This window comes from Barbatula barbatula (genome assembly GCF_947034865.1).
Source record: "Barbatula barbatula genome assembly, chromosome: 25".
NCBI classification, from domain to species: domain Eukaryota; kingdom Metazoa; phylum Chordata; class Actinopteri; order Cypriniformes; family Nemacheilidae; genus Barbatula; species Barbatula barbatula.
In genome coordinates, this window is record NC_136788.1 from 15,316,490 (window position 1) to 15,332,621 (window position 16,132).

At 39.2% G+C, this 16,132-nt stretch overlaps 1 protein-coding gene across 1 annotated transcript; it reads left to right on the forward strand.

Moving 5' to 3' along the window:
- Positions 1–1,885: 1,885 nt before the first annotated feature.
- On the forward strand, positions 1,886–15,509 carry ptpn9a (protein tyrosine phosphatase non-receptor type 9a). Its single transcript, XM_079450292.1, has 13 exons — positions 1,886–2,425; positions 7,347–7,490; positions 9,382–9,471; positions 10,329–10,453; positions 10,805–10,910; positions 11,127–11,237; positions 11,362–11,678; positions 11,818–11,905; positions 11,984–12,053; positions 12,139–12,217; positions 12,873–13,023; positions 13,114–13,321; positions 13,444–15,509. Exons 1-13 carry the CDS (start codon positions 2,393–2,395, stop codon positions 13,632–13,634), a joined length of 1,713 nt encoding a protein of 570 aa, XP_079306418.1. The 5' UTR covers positions 1,886–2,392; the 3' UTR covers positions 13,635–15,509.
- Positions 15,510–16,132: the final 623 nt, after the last annotated feature.

Below are 16,132 nucleotides of genomic sequence, written 5' to 3' on the forward strand. Positions count from 1 at the left end.
TCGACTTACAGAGAGTTCAGGGAGCAGTAATACAATAGGTGCTAATACAACGTTACTAGTTCCAACAAAAGCCAGAATAATACCTGTTGAGAGAGAGAGAGAGAGGTCTTTTTTCTCATTTGTCTGTCAAGTAGTCACAGAAGAGATTTTTGTTTGTTATTACAAGCAAAGCTGTAGATTTTGATCAATGTAAAAACTTCTCAGTTAAACAAATATAGCATTTGAATGAATATAAAACATTACTTTAAACTTTAATTTGTAATTCCACATATGGAATCTGTTTCAGTTGCTGCTGAATTTGTTTTTAAAGTTGCCATTTCACTATACAGCAAACATAAAAACAGTTTAATTAACAGTTTTCTATTTGCAGTATTGTACAGCACCAAGTGTAACACTGTCTTATTTTCGCCCATGAAACGCTGGCATCATCAAAATCTATTCTGCTTAAATGTCAACAGCCTCAGGTAATGAAGAAAGACCAAAACGTGGAGGCAGATTATGTGGAAGCTTCATGCAGTGATGTGAAACCACTAACGTTAGATCACGTCCTACAGATAACCCAGAGCGTCATCGGAGAGGCCTGTGGTTTAACTGGAGTTTGGTTATTAGTCAGTCGCTACTTTCCAGGAACACGCAGCACCTGTCACCCTATTTCAGGCTTCCTGGACCTCTCGTGACCAAACACTGTGTCTGTCAAAACAGAAGTCGGAATTACTGGCTGTGAGTAAAATGTGTCAAGCGTGTCAACATTGTGGGCCAACTCAAAACAGGCACTGTGTGCCAGATGCCCACAAATGCTGTCTAGGTAGTCTTTGTGTAGCTTTTGGATAAAATGACTCTATGTCTTGTCTCTAGTTCAATTTTGGGTGGTGATATGTCACCCCCAGTGTATGGATCCTCTACTAAAGTGAAAGTGCTTGTGTGCATTTTTCCAGCGTGAGATCATAATGTTCTCCTGTCAATCACTCCGGCCCACATTAAATGATGGAAACCCACCCACACGAAGCTCTTCGCAGTTCTTGTATCAGCTCTTTTTTGTAGTTTTTTGGGTTCATGTGTCAGATTTGCACGAGAATCTCTTCCATTAGTGCCATCTTCAAACTGAACAGAATTAAAACGTGCACTGTGTTCACAGAATAAATATACTGTGTAGTAATATAATATAATACGGTGGTCGAAAACATGACAAAGCGAGGTTACATTTGTAAGAGATCTTGTACAACAATCTAAATATTTTTTAATTAGATTAGATTCAACTTTATTGTCATTACACATATACAAGTACAGTGTAACGAAATGTAGTTTCTCTAACCAGAAGTGCAATTAGCAAGTGCAGGATATACAGTGAATAAATACAGAATACAATATTAGGAAAATATCATACAGTGGGCATGGACTATGAAAATACTTTACAGGCGGTATGTACTATGAACAATATATACAGATGGCTAAATACCATGAACATTAATGTACAGGAGGCTATGAACAGATCATAATTTAGACTGAACAATAGTGCAAGTGACTTAAGTGTGCATAAATTATAGACATTAGCTATTAAAGTTGCAATGCAATAGGTGAGTTAATGCAATTGTTGAAGTTACAGTGCAGTATATGAGTTAATGCGTTTATTAAAGTTACGGTGCAGTATACAAGTTAATTCAGTTAATAAATTGCAGTCCAGAAGATGAAATGCAGTTAATAAGACTACAGTGCAGTAGATTAGTTAAATGTTTAACACCGAGTGTGATTGGCAAGCTTATACGATTCATAATGAACCTTAAAGTGAATTAAAATAGAAAGTAAAAAAGTAAACGTGCCCGCTCAACGAGACTCCTCGCCCGAACGTCGTAGTTTTTATGAATGAAAGAGGAGGAGCCGGACCGTCATTCACGCGCAGTTCTCTTAGTGGCCAGCAGGGGGCCTCTCTCACCGCTGCTCCTTTCGGTAGCGTCCGATCTTCATTCCTATTTCTCTCGTAAAATCGTCTTAAAGCGCCCGGATGCTGATCGTCAACGACCGTTTCAACCTCTCGATATAAACCAAGCAGCCCTCGGGTGTTTCGACGCCTCGCCGTGATGATTTTTCCCCTCCGTCGCAAATCCGGGCGGACCGAAGCGCTGCTGGATAACCATTAGCGCGTTTTTGCACGTGTATGTGTGTAAACGCGAACGCGTATCCAACCGAACCCGGTCCGGATCATGAACGCGCCCCTCCGTCGCGTGCCGTGTTGAAGTGGGGGGCCGCACGGTCTGAAAATAGCGCGAGTCTCGCGCTACCCTTGGCGTTAGCCCGATCGCTGCTAACGGGCCTTAAAAACCATCCCGGTCGGATCCACACAGTCCGATCTCAACATCTGTCCGAGCTTTAACAGGATCCCGAGGAGGAGGAGAGCATGGCGGCCCGTTTGACCGCAGAAGAGGAGCAGGTAAGACATACCATCACAGTCCAGTCGCTGAACCAGAACACCGATTCTCTGTTCCATCGGTTCTGTTGCTAAGCAACCCCGGTAGTCCGATTAATTAAATTACATCTTTACCACGATTTATTGTGGTAACCACATATAAGCTATTGTAAAATCGCACTTTTGTTGTAACTTTGGTTCTTCTTAATGCGTTTCACCGTGGTTTTATTATAGTACAACTTTAGCACCGCGGTTTTGTAACAATTTGTATAGCAATATTGAATCGAAAGATCGCGGTTAAACCGTGCTATTAAGAACGATAGGTCGTTGAGATGCATCTGAATTAGATTAGATTCTACAACGTCACATTCAGGTCTGATATGGAAATACAGCTGAAGTGAAATAGGTTGCAAATGCAGTTTCATCAATGACTCTGCTTGGAACACCAAACGCTCAATAACACTTAAAAGTGGATTAAACTCAATTTCTCAATGCCGGGTTTGTCTAAACCTGTTCAGAGCAAAGCTATTGTAACTTGCATAGCACTTTTAATGCGAAGACATTTAGTGTTGAGAGATGTTTGTTAGACAGACTCAAACAGGAAATGGTCATTATGTCAGTCTGCTGGTTATTTATCAGTCAGGTCAACACAAATGTAAGATTTTGTCATTGAAATATACTTTTCTTTAATTCTTAATACTCGATTCGATCTATGAACAAAGGATGACAATTTAACGTACACACTAATGTATTTTCAAACAACTGAAGAAGTTTCGTTTTATGAATGATGCTTCAGTGTTCTGTTTATAAACACTCCTTTTTTAAAGATGAGGAGAGGCTGCACATTTCTAACAAGGCCTCTCTGTGTTCTTCATTCTGCTGTTGAATCTCATTTACATGAGTCGTGCATTCATTCAATTATTCATTCATTGGTTCATTCATTCACCTGCTCGTGGGCATCGTATCGTTCATCTTTCCCAGCGATAATGACCGTGTGTAGGAATGTCGGGGTTGGAACCGTGGGCTGATCGAGGTGGCTGGCTGGTTCCTGAGTGTGCGAGAATAATTCGATGTTTGACTGGCTGCGTCCGGCGCTAGGAGCCCTTGAGGGACATGAGCTGCTAAAAGCATTTTAACAGGACCAGCATTGGTGGATGTGTATTTCTTTCAGTTCAACACTGTCGTGAAGCGATGGTTGAAATCTGTTGCGTGTGGAAAATCTCTGATTTCGCTTGTGATTTTTGAGGTCATTCGATAAGTCAGTACATCATTTGGAGTGGTTTTTTTTCACTTAAAGGGGTCATGTGACACGGCTAAAACAAATATTTTAGTTTGTTTTAGATTAAATGCAATGTCTATACACGATTTAAGCATGTTTGTATCTCCTCTTTCCCCCCGACGCTCTGAAACGCACAGATTTTGTACAAAGCTCATCGCTCTGAAAAGCGAGGTGTGCTCTGATTGGCCAGTTAACTAGCGTATATTGATTGGTGGAATACTCCAAGCGTGTGAAGGAAATGAAACGCCTCTTACCATATTTGGAACATCAGGTTCCAAAGCAATTGTACTGACAGGTGCGCCCACCATACGTGCATTTACATTTTGGCGGTCTTAGTCAAATCATACCACGAACTGACGTAGATTTGTGGGGGTGTGGTTACACGAGGCGTTTCAGGCGGGTCTGGTTGAGCGTTCGCTTTTAGATAGAACGCATCTATAGTCCGACACTTGCATGTGCAACTTATAACACACCAAAGACAAACAAAAAACACGTATACGCGCCATATGTCACTTTATTTGAAACTAGGCTATACAAAGAAATGGTTTCAAAGCTGTTGTAACCGTGAACACTTTAACATGAGATAGATATGGTGTTTGCGGCTTGAATGTGTGTTTGACTGAAGTGGTTTGAACCGTGATTAACTGTAATCTTGCTGGTTTCTCAGGCCCGCACAGTTCATCTCGGGGTGAATTCTGCACAATTCAGGGCTGTCTGCCTGGATATTCTGCTTCTCTGTCCTTTTAAGGAGACTGACTGTGTTGTGCAAGTGGGTGGACTGGAACCTCTGGAGAGCGAAAGAGAGGAAACGCAGATTTTTGTTTCGTTTGGTTTTCAGGACAACCCGAGGAGCAGAATGTAAAGTTGTAAAGTACTCAAACAAATATATAAAGACAGGTTTCAGGCAGAAGCAGTTTTGGCAGCAATGCAGTATGTTCTGTGATTTGACTCAACTAGCGCAAGTTGTTTTTATTATGGGGGGTTCACGTATACAGCAATTTACAGTGATAAACCAAACCAAAACTCATTTATTTAGAAAACGAGGGGGTAAGTTGGCAAATATCGGCAGCACGATGTGGGTGTGTCCAGCTTTTTAAAAAAGTTGAGCTTTATGTGGATTAGAGTTTATTAGAATTCATCCACGGAGAAGTTTATACGACTGTAAGCAATGGTTTTTTAAATAATTTGTTTTTGTCCACCGTAAGGCTGTCAAACAGTAATCGTGAATAATCATATCCAGAATAAAAGTTTGTGTTTACAATATTTACATTAATGTCTGTTTACTGCATTTGTTAACACATACATGCATATAAACGTTTATTAATTTGTGTATACTGTATATGTATTTTCAGTTATTGATAAATAGCGATTAAAATAAATATTGAACACATCACAATTTTTCTCAGTAAATGTATTTCTCAAGGTGCTAAAATAGAATGACACAGGGGAAAGGATTGAACACGCTTAAGGAAATGTATTTTATAATTTGTACAAAAGCCTGGTAATGACAGCTTCAAGATGCCCCCTGTGTGGAGAAATTTGCATACATTGCTCACTTGTGATTGTCTTCAAAATGACAGTTCCGTGGGCCACTTCTTTGAACTCTGATCTTTAGTTATATCTATAGATTTTCCATCGGATTCAAGTCAGGTGATTGGCTGGGCCATTCTAGCAGCTTTATTCTCTTTCTCTGAAACCAATTTAGAGTCCAAATGTCCACCCTCGTTTAATTTTCATCAGTCTGGTAGATGGCAGCAGATCCTTCCTTCAATTATATAAAATCTGCCAGTGCCGTATGCTGAAAACAGCCCCACATCATGATGTTTCCACCTCCAAACTTCACTGCTGGTATGGTGTTTTTGGGGAGATGTGCAGTGCCATTTGCCCTCTAACATTGTGTGTATGATGGCATCCAAAGAGTAAAATTTTGGTATATCTCCCAGTATTTCACAAGCTTGTTGTGAAGCAAACTTTAAACGAGCTTTAACATGTTTTTTCTTCAGAAATGGAGATGCGTGGTGAGCGTGCATACAGGCCACTGACGTCTTATTGTTTTCTTTGAAATAATTGTACCTGTTAATTCCAGGTCTTTCTGAAGTTCTCCACAAGTGGTCTTTGGCTCTGGGACCACTCTTCTGATTATTCTATTTACTCCTCTGTCAGAAATCTTGCGAGGAGCACCTGGTCATGGTTGGTTTATTGTGAAATTATGTTCTTTCCACTTCTGGATTATGGCCCCAACAGTGGTCAGTGGAACATTCAGAAGTTTAGAGCTTGTTTCGCAACAATAAGGTTGCGAAGGTCTTGAGAAAGCTCTTTGCTTTAACCCCTTAAGAGATGACACCTTGGTAATGAGACACACTATTATATGCTATAAATCGGGGCTGAACCAGCTGATGTTTATTTCCAATGACAAGGGGCAGGATTGCTTTCTAATTACTGATAGATTGCAGTTAATGTCTTTGCTTTCAATGCCTTTTTGCACCTCCCCTTTTTGTGTTCAATACGTTTTCCCTCTATCCATCCATTTTATTATACATAACTTAATTTGCGAAACTTATTTGTTTTGTTTTCTTTGCATGTATTGATTTTTACAAACATTTGGTGAAAATTTCATTTCATCATCACCTTAAGAAATATATTTAGAAAAAGGGGTGACATGTTCAATACTTATTTTACCCACTGTATTACAAAATTAATAAACGTTTATATATATTTTCAGTTATTGATAAACAAGGTAAATGCTAGCAAAAACTGATTTTTTCACCCCCAAATATATGTGCGTGTTTGTTTTTTGTTAATAAATACAACATACTGGACATACTGTATATTATCTAAACACAAACTTCTATTCTATATGTGATTCATTGTTTGACAGCTCTAGTCCAGAGAAAATACGGTCTTTCTGAAATGTTTTGCAAAACCATGTCATGTGTTTTAACTGAGTTTGACTAATTCAATAATAATGTTATTATATTTTTGAATTATAATAAAATATGATAGAATAAAATATTATTACATTTTACTGTCCTATTGCATCATAAAAGATGAATAACTATAGCCGATAATTATATTTTGAAGGCACTCATGACACGTTTATCGAAGATGTTTTTACCCTTCTGTAGTCATGGAAATTTTAAGTAGTCATGTCTCACACACAGTCCATCTCACTGCCGGATGCCATAATCTCCCATAATGCATTGCATGCTGAGTGAAACTGATTTGCAAACATGAAAATTAAGCTGAGGTTTCTTTTAGATGATTTGCATATTGAGGCAGTTTCCTTAGTGGTGGGTCAGTCTAAGTTTAGCTTGATCTTATCACTGTTAGATAAAAATGTACAGAACCTGCTGCCCACTTGATAGCTTGATGTTCTACTCAAGAGAGTTTTTGTTGGTATGTGGGTGTTTATAGTTCTTGAGAAAATACTGAGAACGTAGTGTGTGTTTTTTTCTGGAAACCAGGTCATTTTCTTCTCTGCTGTAAACTCACCCAAAGCCGCCGGACGAATGCATACAAACACACACAGATCTGAGTTCAAAGGCATTTTCTTTCATTTGTTTGGCTTATTTAATGTTTTACATTCTTTTAAATCAACATGCAAAGAGCTTCGTAGCTAGTATACCCGCTCTTACCTCTCTCTTTCTCTTCCTCCCTTTCTCTTAGGCAACCAAGCAGTTTTTGGAAGAGATCAATAAATGGACATCCCAACATGGTGTCACGCCGTTATCCTGGGATGTGGCGGTAAAGTTTCTAATGGCCCGCAAATTCGATGTCCTGCGAGCAATTGAGCTATTCCACAGCTACAGGGTGAGTGTTCAGCACTTTATTTGTCCCCCAAGTTCCCCTAAATGCAATGTGGTGCCCAGCCATTTTTACCGCGGTTTGTTAGTGGTAAGTAACAAATACAACTTTACTGGAGAAACGGCTCGAAAACAACTGCAACTTGAATGGGCTAGATGCACAACATGACTGGTGAGCTTTTGCAACGCAAGAGTCTGAAGACTACTTTTCGGTCATATAACACTATCGAGTTGTTTTGGCTTAACAATGTAAAGAGGATCTGTCATATCACTTACATATTACTTTCTCCTTTTTTACCCCCAAAAACACCTATATTTGCCAGCCAAAAGCCCTACTTTTCCCATACAGTGTTATACAACCGGGAATTACTCTGGTATCCTAAAAGCTTACCGGCACCATCTTGTGCAACTAGCAAATTTGAGTCAAGTCAGTTTTATTTATTTAGCACTTTTGACAATTTTCATTGTTACAAAGCAGCTGTACAAGAAAACATTGACTATTAGCAAAACATATAAGGTTATGCAAATCAAAACACAGGTCAAATATCAGACACACTATAAATTCCTATATGCAGTGTTTATTGAATAAAACCATAAAAATCTAGCAGCCCCCCACGGCCAGGCAAACAATGCAAACGGTGGCGAGGAACCCAAAACTCCATTGGAGGAGAATAAAAACCTCAGAGGGAAACCAGGCCTAACCAGGGGATTCCAGTTCCCCTCTGGCAAAAGCTGCAGCCTCTGCACAAGCTCGACTGTGCTGCACAACAAGGCAAAATAAAAAATCATTAGATTTAAGATTATCATTAATAATTTTATAGAGTGGAAGCTCAGCTTCATACGAGCAGTTTTGGTTTTGAAAATAGATGTTCATTCAACATTAAATTGGACTTTAAATTGGGTAGGAGCAGAGAATGCTATTGTTTGTCTGGTTTGGACTGTATTTAATTCACTCAGTAAAGATCTGTGTGGTTTTCTGCTCGGCGTGCAGCAGATCTGAGCTCTTTTTTTCCTGAGGTCTGTTTGGATCAGATGTGGATGTGTTCAGTGCATGAGCTGACTCATGCCGTGATGATATCAGTAATCCAGACATGAGCGATGAAAATCAGAACAATAAAACTTCAGATTTAGACGCCACATACAAATATGTTCGTAAAGGCTGTTACGAGTCTCTTTTTGCAAGTTATATTTTGTTCTGGTTATGAACATTACTACTGCTAAGATGTCATTCTATGTTGACTTAAAATCAATTCATTATGCCACAATGAATATCAAGGGTGATCTTTTACTTTTAAATACAATTAAGATTAAAATATAGAGATGCTCCGATGTATCGGCCACCATATTGCTGCTGTCCTTCCGAAACCTTGTATCATCAAGTTTTGTGATTTTAACCTCTATGTTTGTCACAACCAATAAATAGTGCTTTTCTTTAACTTTTACTTTCGTTTGCTGAACAGTGCATTTGGACATACAAGGTGAACATTGACAATTTATGTTTTTAATTAGAAATAATTGATAGCAGAAATAAACATCTGAAGGATGAATTTACTTTTTTGTGACTTTTATTATGTTGAATGTTAAATGGATCCAATTCATTTGAAATGCAAATGATTTGGTGATGTAGCCAATAAAGTACACCTCAAAGCATGTTTTCTTAAATGTTTACACCTTTTAAAACGTTAAATAATTAGTAAACCGATAGTATGATAAAACTTGAAATAAGTGAGGAAGTTACAAAATGACTTGGCCAATAGGTCAAATCTGTAACATCTATTTTTTAAAAATCTGTACTGTCCCAAAAGTAACGTTTGTTCATCCCTAATAAAAAAATAATGTCTTTAAGGTCTTGTCTTGTTTGTGCACCAAATAAGACTAAATATCTTTCTCTTTTGTAGGAGACTCGGTTGAGAGAAGGAATCGTCAAACTTCAGCCTCACGAGGAGCCTTTACGCTCCGAGCTGCTTAGTGGAAAGTTCACCGTTCTGGTAAGATCAAACATCGCATCAGGGATTTGTTCATATTCCGATGAGCTGGTTATGCTGGGAAAGATTCATGATTCATCGATTAAAAAAAAATCCTGTGGCAAGTTACATTTTCAGACCACTGCAGTTTCAACCCGAGCATAATGTGTGCGTTTAAGAAACGGAAATCTCTCCGTCTACCTGTCGGTCCATCGAACAGACATCTCGATTGTGTTAAGGAGACCTGCTCTCTGTCTCTGTGATTGATTCTGTGCATTTGTAAGCCTGTTATAGAATCAAGTGAGTGCCGCTCTCCATTTGGTCATGTGGATAGGTGTTGTGACACCTGATTGGTCGCTGCGGAGCCAATGCCTCATCCGATACCTTCATTGATTGCTTTAACCTCTTTTCTTCCTCCGTTGTTCTCTCATCACATCCTTTTATCCGTATTTATTGTCCGGAAACACTCACATGGGCTCCATACTTCTTATGAGTTATCAGATTATTGGAATATTTTATTAACATAAATATTTGATAGATGTGAGCGTGCGGAAGCGGATCTGATCACTGAGCAGCTTAAAAGCAAATAAACTAGATTTAGCATGATATTGAATGGCAGAGAGGAGTATGGTGTTTATGTATAATGTTTATGAACATCATGTTTCTATAACAACAGCCAGCTTTTGTTAGAATGAGTCATTGTAAACAGCTTTGCAAGATGCGCTCTATACTGCCCCCGTGTGTATGCTTTGAAAACTACATCTCTGTTAGTCCTGATATTATACTCGTGCGTAAACGTTAACCTGAGATTGTCTGAGCAGGCTTTCTGTAAAATACATGGGAAATATGCTTCTTTAGATCGGCTTCTTTTCTTCCATCAGGGTGTCCGTGACCCATCTGGAGCATCCATCGCCCTGTACACAGCTAAGCTGCACCATCCCAGCAAAACAGGAAACCATGTGGTTTTGCAGGCCTTGTTTTACTTGCTGGACCGAGCCGTGGAGAGGTAGAGAGTGTGAACGATTTTAGATAGACACAGTCTACCGATAAGACATCTGGGTAGCATATTTCTTAAAGGGATAGTTCACCCAAAAATAAAAATGCTTTCATCATTTGATATGACTCATTTTTCTTTTGAGAAATGTTTTAATGCTGTAGTGTCTACACAGTGGAAGTCAATGGGGGCCAGTGCTGTTTGGTTTCCGTTGTTCTTCAAAAAATATTTTCCTTTTTGGATGCGCTATCCCTTTAATATCGCAGAACATTCTGGCTACATTGAGCCTTTAATACCTAAAATGAGAATTTGGTGATGATATGCAATGATCGTCAATTCTTATCCGTCTTTATGTTTCTGCAGTTTTGAGACTCAGAGAAATGGACTGGTCTTCATTTATGACATGGCTGGATCCAACTATACAAACTTCGAACTGGATTTGAGCAAAAAGATCCTTAATTTGCTCAAGGTGAGTTCGTGTGTCTCATGTAAGTGTGGACTTGCTGTTTCTGCATCATCATCCAATCAAACTAAGATGCAGATATTTTATTTAAAAAAAAAAACTTTGTTCAACTCTGTTAACCGTGTGACTCATAACTACGACCTTGACGTTGCTATCGACGCATGACACGAAAGTTTATACGTGGAAGTTAGATGCCTTTTCTCTCTCTGTTGTCGGTTGCAGGGCGCATTTCCAGCACGTTTAAAGAAAGTGCTCATCGTCGGAGCTCCTGTGTGGTTCCGAGTGCCGTATAACCTACTTAGCCTCTTGCTGAAGGAGAAACTGAGAGAACGGGTCAGTACACACAAGACACAAAAGTACTTTTTACTGTAATCTAGCTTGGACCGGAAAATGTTGTAAATGTTAAACATAAATATCTTTGAACAAAGAGGCTGACATGCCCCTCACCTGTTCTCAGGTTCAAATGGTGAAGATGGCCGACCTTCGACAGCATCTGCCCAGAGACTGTTTACCTGAACACCTGGGTGGCTGTCTCCCTCTAGACGTGCACAGCTGGAACATGCAGCTGTTGTCCGAGCAGAACGGCCGCGTGGACCCCGTGGATGAGCTGGTGGGGATCCCGCTGGAGAACGTCTCCATACACGCCCCTGGACCTGACGGGATGGGTCTGCCCGAGCTCATGGCCCACCTGAACCGGGCTCAGCGCAGCGGTATCTACATGGAGTACGAGGAGATCCGCAGAGAGCAGCCGCCGGGAACTTTCTCCTGTTCGCTGTGAGTATGATAGACCGTAATCATGTTTGTTATATTACAGAGAGCAAAACCAGAATGGTGTAGGCGGAGTTTAAAATATGACACTGTGACATACATGAGATTGAAAATCATTCATAGCCATATTTACTTTCAACTTCAGGGCCGCTCACAACCAGGAGCGAAATCGTTATGGCGACGTGCTGTGTCTCGATCTAACACGTGTGCGACTCAAAGCGAGAAGAAACGAGGTTTGTGCTGTCTGATGTCATTCTGTAATAGCTTTAACAATACACTGGGAAAAACAACCTATTATATGGTCTTTTCAGAGATCAGACTACATAAACGCCAGCTTTATGGACGGATACAAGCAGAAGAATGCGTATATTGGGACTCAGGGTAAAAACACACCCTTTAAAAAGCTCCGTCAGAGTTCAGATTCAGTATTTTTGGAGGTTAATATTTGGCCATTGTTTTTGACCAGGACCACTTGAGAAAACGTACGGAGATTTCTGGAGAATGGTTTGGGAGCAAAATGTGCTTGTTATCGTCATGACAACAAGGTGAGACAGTTGGCATTAATAATAGTCTTCAAAATCGAAGTCTAGTACACGTAGACCGGAAGAGACGTTTTGACTGACGTATGAATCGACAACCCTTGTATGTTTAAATGTTATTTAGGAGACGGGTTCATTTTAAATAAAATACAGCAGACCAGAAAATACAGCCTAACCAAGAAATACAACATTAGAAATTAAATGTATAATTGTGTATATAAAAAATGAAATGAATGTGAAATATGAAATGGTTGTCAGGGTATCAGATATTGTGGTCAAAATAATTGATGGTATAATATGAAACTTTTCAGCTCATGATACAGTAGTATCACCTTATGTTATACAAAAACTGTGTTATAAATATGACAACAACATTCAAGGTTAAGCGAACCTTTTCTATGTGCATTGATAAAAGTTGTCTGTCACCGAAATAATGTAACTTTTTTTGCATAATTACCATACATTTTTACCAGTATTGAAAAGCGAAGTGCTAACTGCTAGGAGATAGTTTCTTCAAGCAGTAAAACAAACAAATAAAACCTAAAGAAATCCTAAATAATAAAACTATGTTGACCCTGTACACGTGTTTGCAGCTAATCCAATATTGTGCCGTGATTAACTTGACAAAAAACGAAGTTTAAGGTTGTTGTGTTTTGTGCAGGACGGAAGAGGGCGGCCGGAGGAAGTGTGGACAGTACTGGCCTCTGGAGGAGTGTGGTCAGGAGGTCTATGGTCACATCGCTGTGGTCAACCACAGAGTGGACAACCACGCCCATTACAACCAAACCACACTGGAGCTACACAACACAGAGGTGCCACACGCAAATGCACAGTGTTTCCTTTTTTAACTTTTAAGAAGAGTCAATTGGAACAGCGTTTAAACTTGTGTTTCTTTTCTACAGACGTTTGAACAGAGACAGGTGACTCATTTCCAGTTCCTCAGCTGGCCTGATTACGGGGTGCCGTCCTCCGCCGTGTCTCTCATCGACTTCCTGGGAGCCGTGAAGCGTCAGCAGCAATGGTCTGTCCATGCTCTCGGGTCACAGTGGAGGGGTCATCCTCTCGGCCCGCCCATGGTGGTCCACTGCAGCGCTGGCATCGGGAGGACCGGTTAGTTTCGAACTACAAATCTACCTATTTAAGCATTGTGGTGCATAGAAAAGCAAAATTTTCATCGTAAAATTATAGTTATTTTTATTATATTTACCTATAACACCCTCCGACCTCCACAGGTACATTTTGTGCATTGGACATCTGCCTGTCCCAACTGCAGGACGTTGGGACCCTTAACGTCTGTCAGACGGTCCGAAGGATGAGAACGCAGCGTGCCTTCAGCATTCAAACACCTGAGCAGTACTATTTCTGCCACACCGCAATTCTCGAGCACGCTCAGAGACAGGGCCTGCTCTCTGCCAATCATTGAGCAGCATGACCAACTCTTAGCCAATCAGAGGTGTGAAGGGCCTCATCTCAGCCAATTAGTAAGATAATTGAATCTTAAGATGCGGTTGGTCAGTGATTATTTTATTTTTTTCCAGGATATTTGCTTCAACAGCTTGTTTTATTATTACTGATCCAGACCAGTTATTTCAATATTATCCTAATGGTTGGCAGCCTAAATAGTAACCATAAGTGAGTGGTCCACCTGTTCTATAATGTGTCTGTAGTGTTGCAGGTTAGTCTGTGAATGGTGTCAAACTTCAAATATTTCACATAAATATGCTGCACTCAAATATTATTTGGGTCAACGATATAACTGAAAATCCAAGACTTTGCTGTAATTACTGTAATGATTAAACAATACAAAGCTTGACATTTGTTTAAAAAAACCTATTTGCACATGGCTCACAGTTTGCTGACTGTTGTTTTGTGTCATTTTGCCACAGACCAATGATTCATTCCTAATATGACGCCTCAGACCACTAATCCATCCTTCCACTTTTTTCAAGTTTTTTTCTGTGTCATTTGGACTTTTTTGTGTCATTTTAATCCTGTCTGACTTTCTTTATGCAACCGATGAAGTTAAGCAGATATATAATGTGTGCTCTTTTTACAGTTAAAGTGAATGTGGACAGATGCTGGAAATCAGTTGGACATGAAGGAATTTTCTAGGTTAAGGATTTGTCGCTTAAAAACATTGAAAATTCGATTACAATACAATCGGGGTAACAAAAACTATGTTTATATCTTGGCTATACTTTAGAAATATTGTATTAAAAGCTCATGTACATGCCCCAATAGTTCCCAATGTAGGTCTCATACTGTAACCTTGATATGTTATTTTATTAAAAAAAAAACATACCATAAATGTAGTTGCTTGTTGTTTAACTTAATTTCAGCGTGAAATTGAGTATGGCTTTAGACTGTTAAATATGGTTTACAAATACATCTTTTTTGCCTTTTTAGAACTGGCTAGCGTCTGTACACATTCAATTTCATATATGCTGAAGAGCGTTGTCTTTTCCTTGACAATTGTTGAGTTTTTCTAGTTCTGCTTATTTTTTAGATTTACTTATGTGTCCAGTCCAGTGCATAATTCTAGTCACACCAGACTCTTATGTATTTGCTGGAATTGAATTAAGACTGAATCATTTCTTGATGCATCTGTAGTTTGTACGACTTGTGCAGTTGAGTGAAACGGATGAGTAATAACTGGGTGCTGATGGTTTTGATGGCTGAACGTGAAAATTCTTCACCAACTCTTACAGCATCATTGGATCGGTGAACCGCCACTTCACTGATGTAGTCTTCATTTAATGGGACGACTACCTTGATCATTTTCACTTTGTAATAATTTTGTTTATATTGTACTTATAACCTGTTTAAATTTATATCTAAGTGCATTTAGGCTCGCTTTTTATTCTGTTGTGGAGTTTAAGAGTCTTTGCTACTGAATTCATATTGAATTTTCTTGTAGTAAACACGCTCCAAATGATTTCAGGATCTGCAGTCCTGCCTCCATGGGCACAAAATGTGACCAGTTGTATTTTTCTATTATATTCAAGTCCTTATTACTCTCAAATATACATCTAAATTAGATTTTCATTTATATCCGTTGTTTTTCTTTTCATGTCAATGGGACTTAACTAACCTAAAAATGCCAAGCTTGTGTACATGAATGTGTTTGCAGTTTTGTTGTAGTGATAAAAAAGAGCCTAATTCCACACATGTGGATCGAGTCAAAGTTTGTACAAGGACTGTCTGCACATTTCTGCTGCCTTTGTGTCTGTCTGTCTCCCAAAAAAATAAACTGTGTCAAACTGTAATGGCATTTTAGAAAAATCACGTTTATTATATGGAAGAGTCTTGAATAAAAAGGAATGTCCCAAATATTACACCGAATAAACAGAATGTCACAATATTACATATATATATTACAATATTATGACGAAATCCCAAATTTAAGAAATTACACCTGTAAACCAAACAAGAACTCTCTTCCTGTCAATCATTTTGGCCCGGTTTCACAGACCACTTAAGACTAGTCTCGGACTAAAATGAATGTTTGAGTTGTCTTAACTTTTGAAAATAACTTATATTAAGATATATATCAGTGCCATTGTTTGTCTCAAGATGCACATCAGTCGTGTTTTGTTTTCCAATGCATAGACATCCTAATTTATCCAAGCCTCGTCTGTGACACAGGCCATTTGAGTCCGCTGACATGTCTGGGACGTCGAGGGTGGGCAAGGGGCGTGGCCTAGCAAGTGCTTTAATTTGACGCGAGTTTGCAAACTGATAAAACAGCCTAAAGCTGCACAAAATGGCACTTATAGACGAACGCTTTTGTCGTAAAATAAAGCACTGGACTTAAATGTCAGATAAATTGTACTGTTCTCGTGTCAAATCAGAGTAAAATATGAAGAAAACGTAAAAGAAAAGAATAGCAGAAACAACGTAAAGTCCCACGCAGGTGTTTAA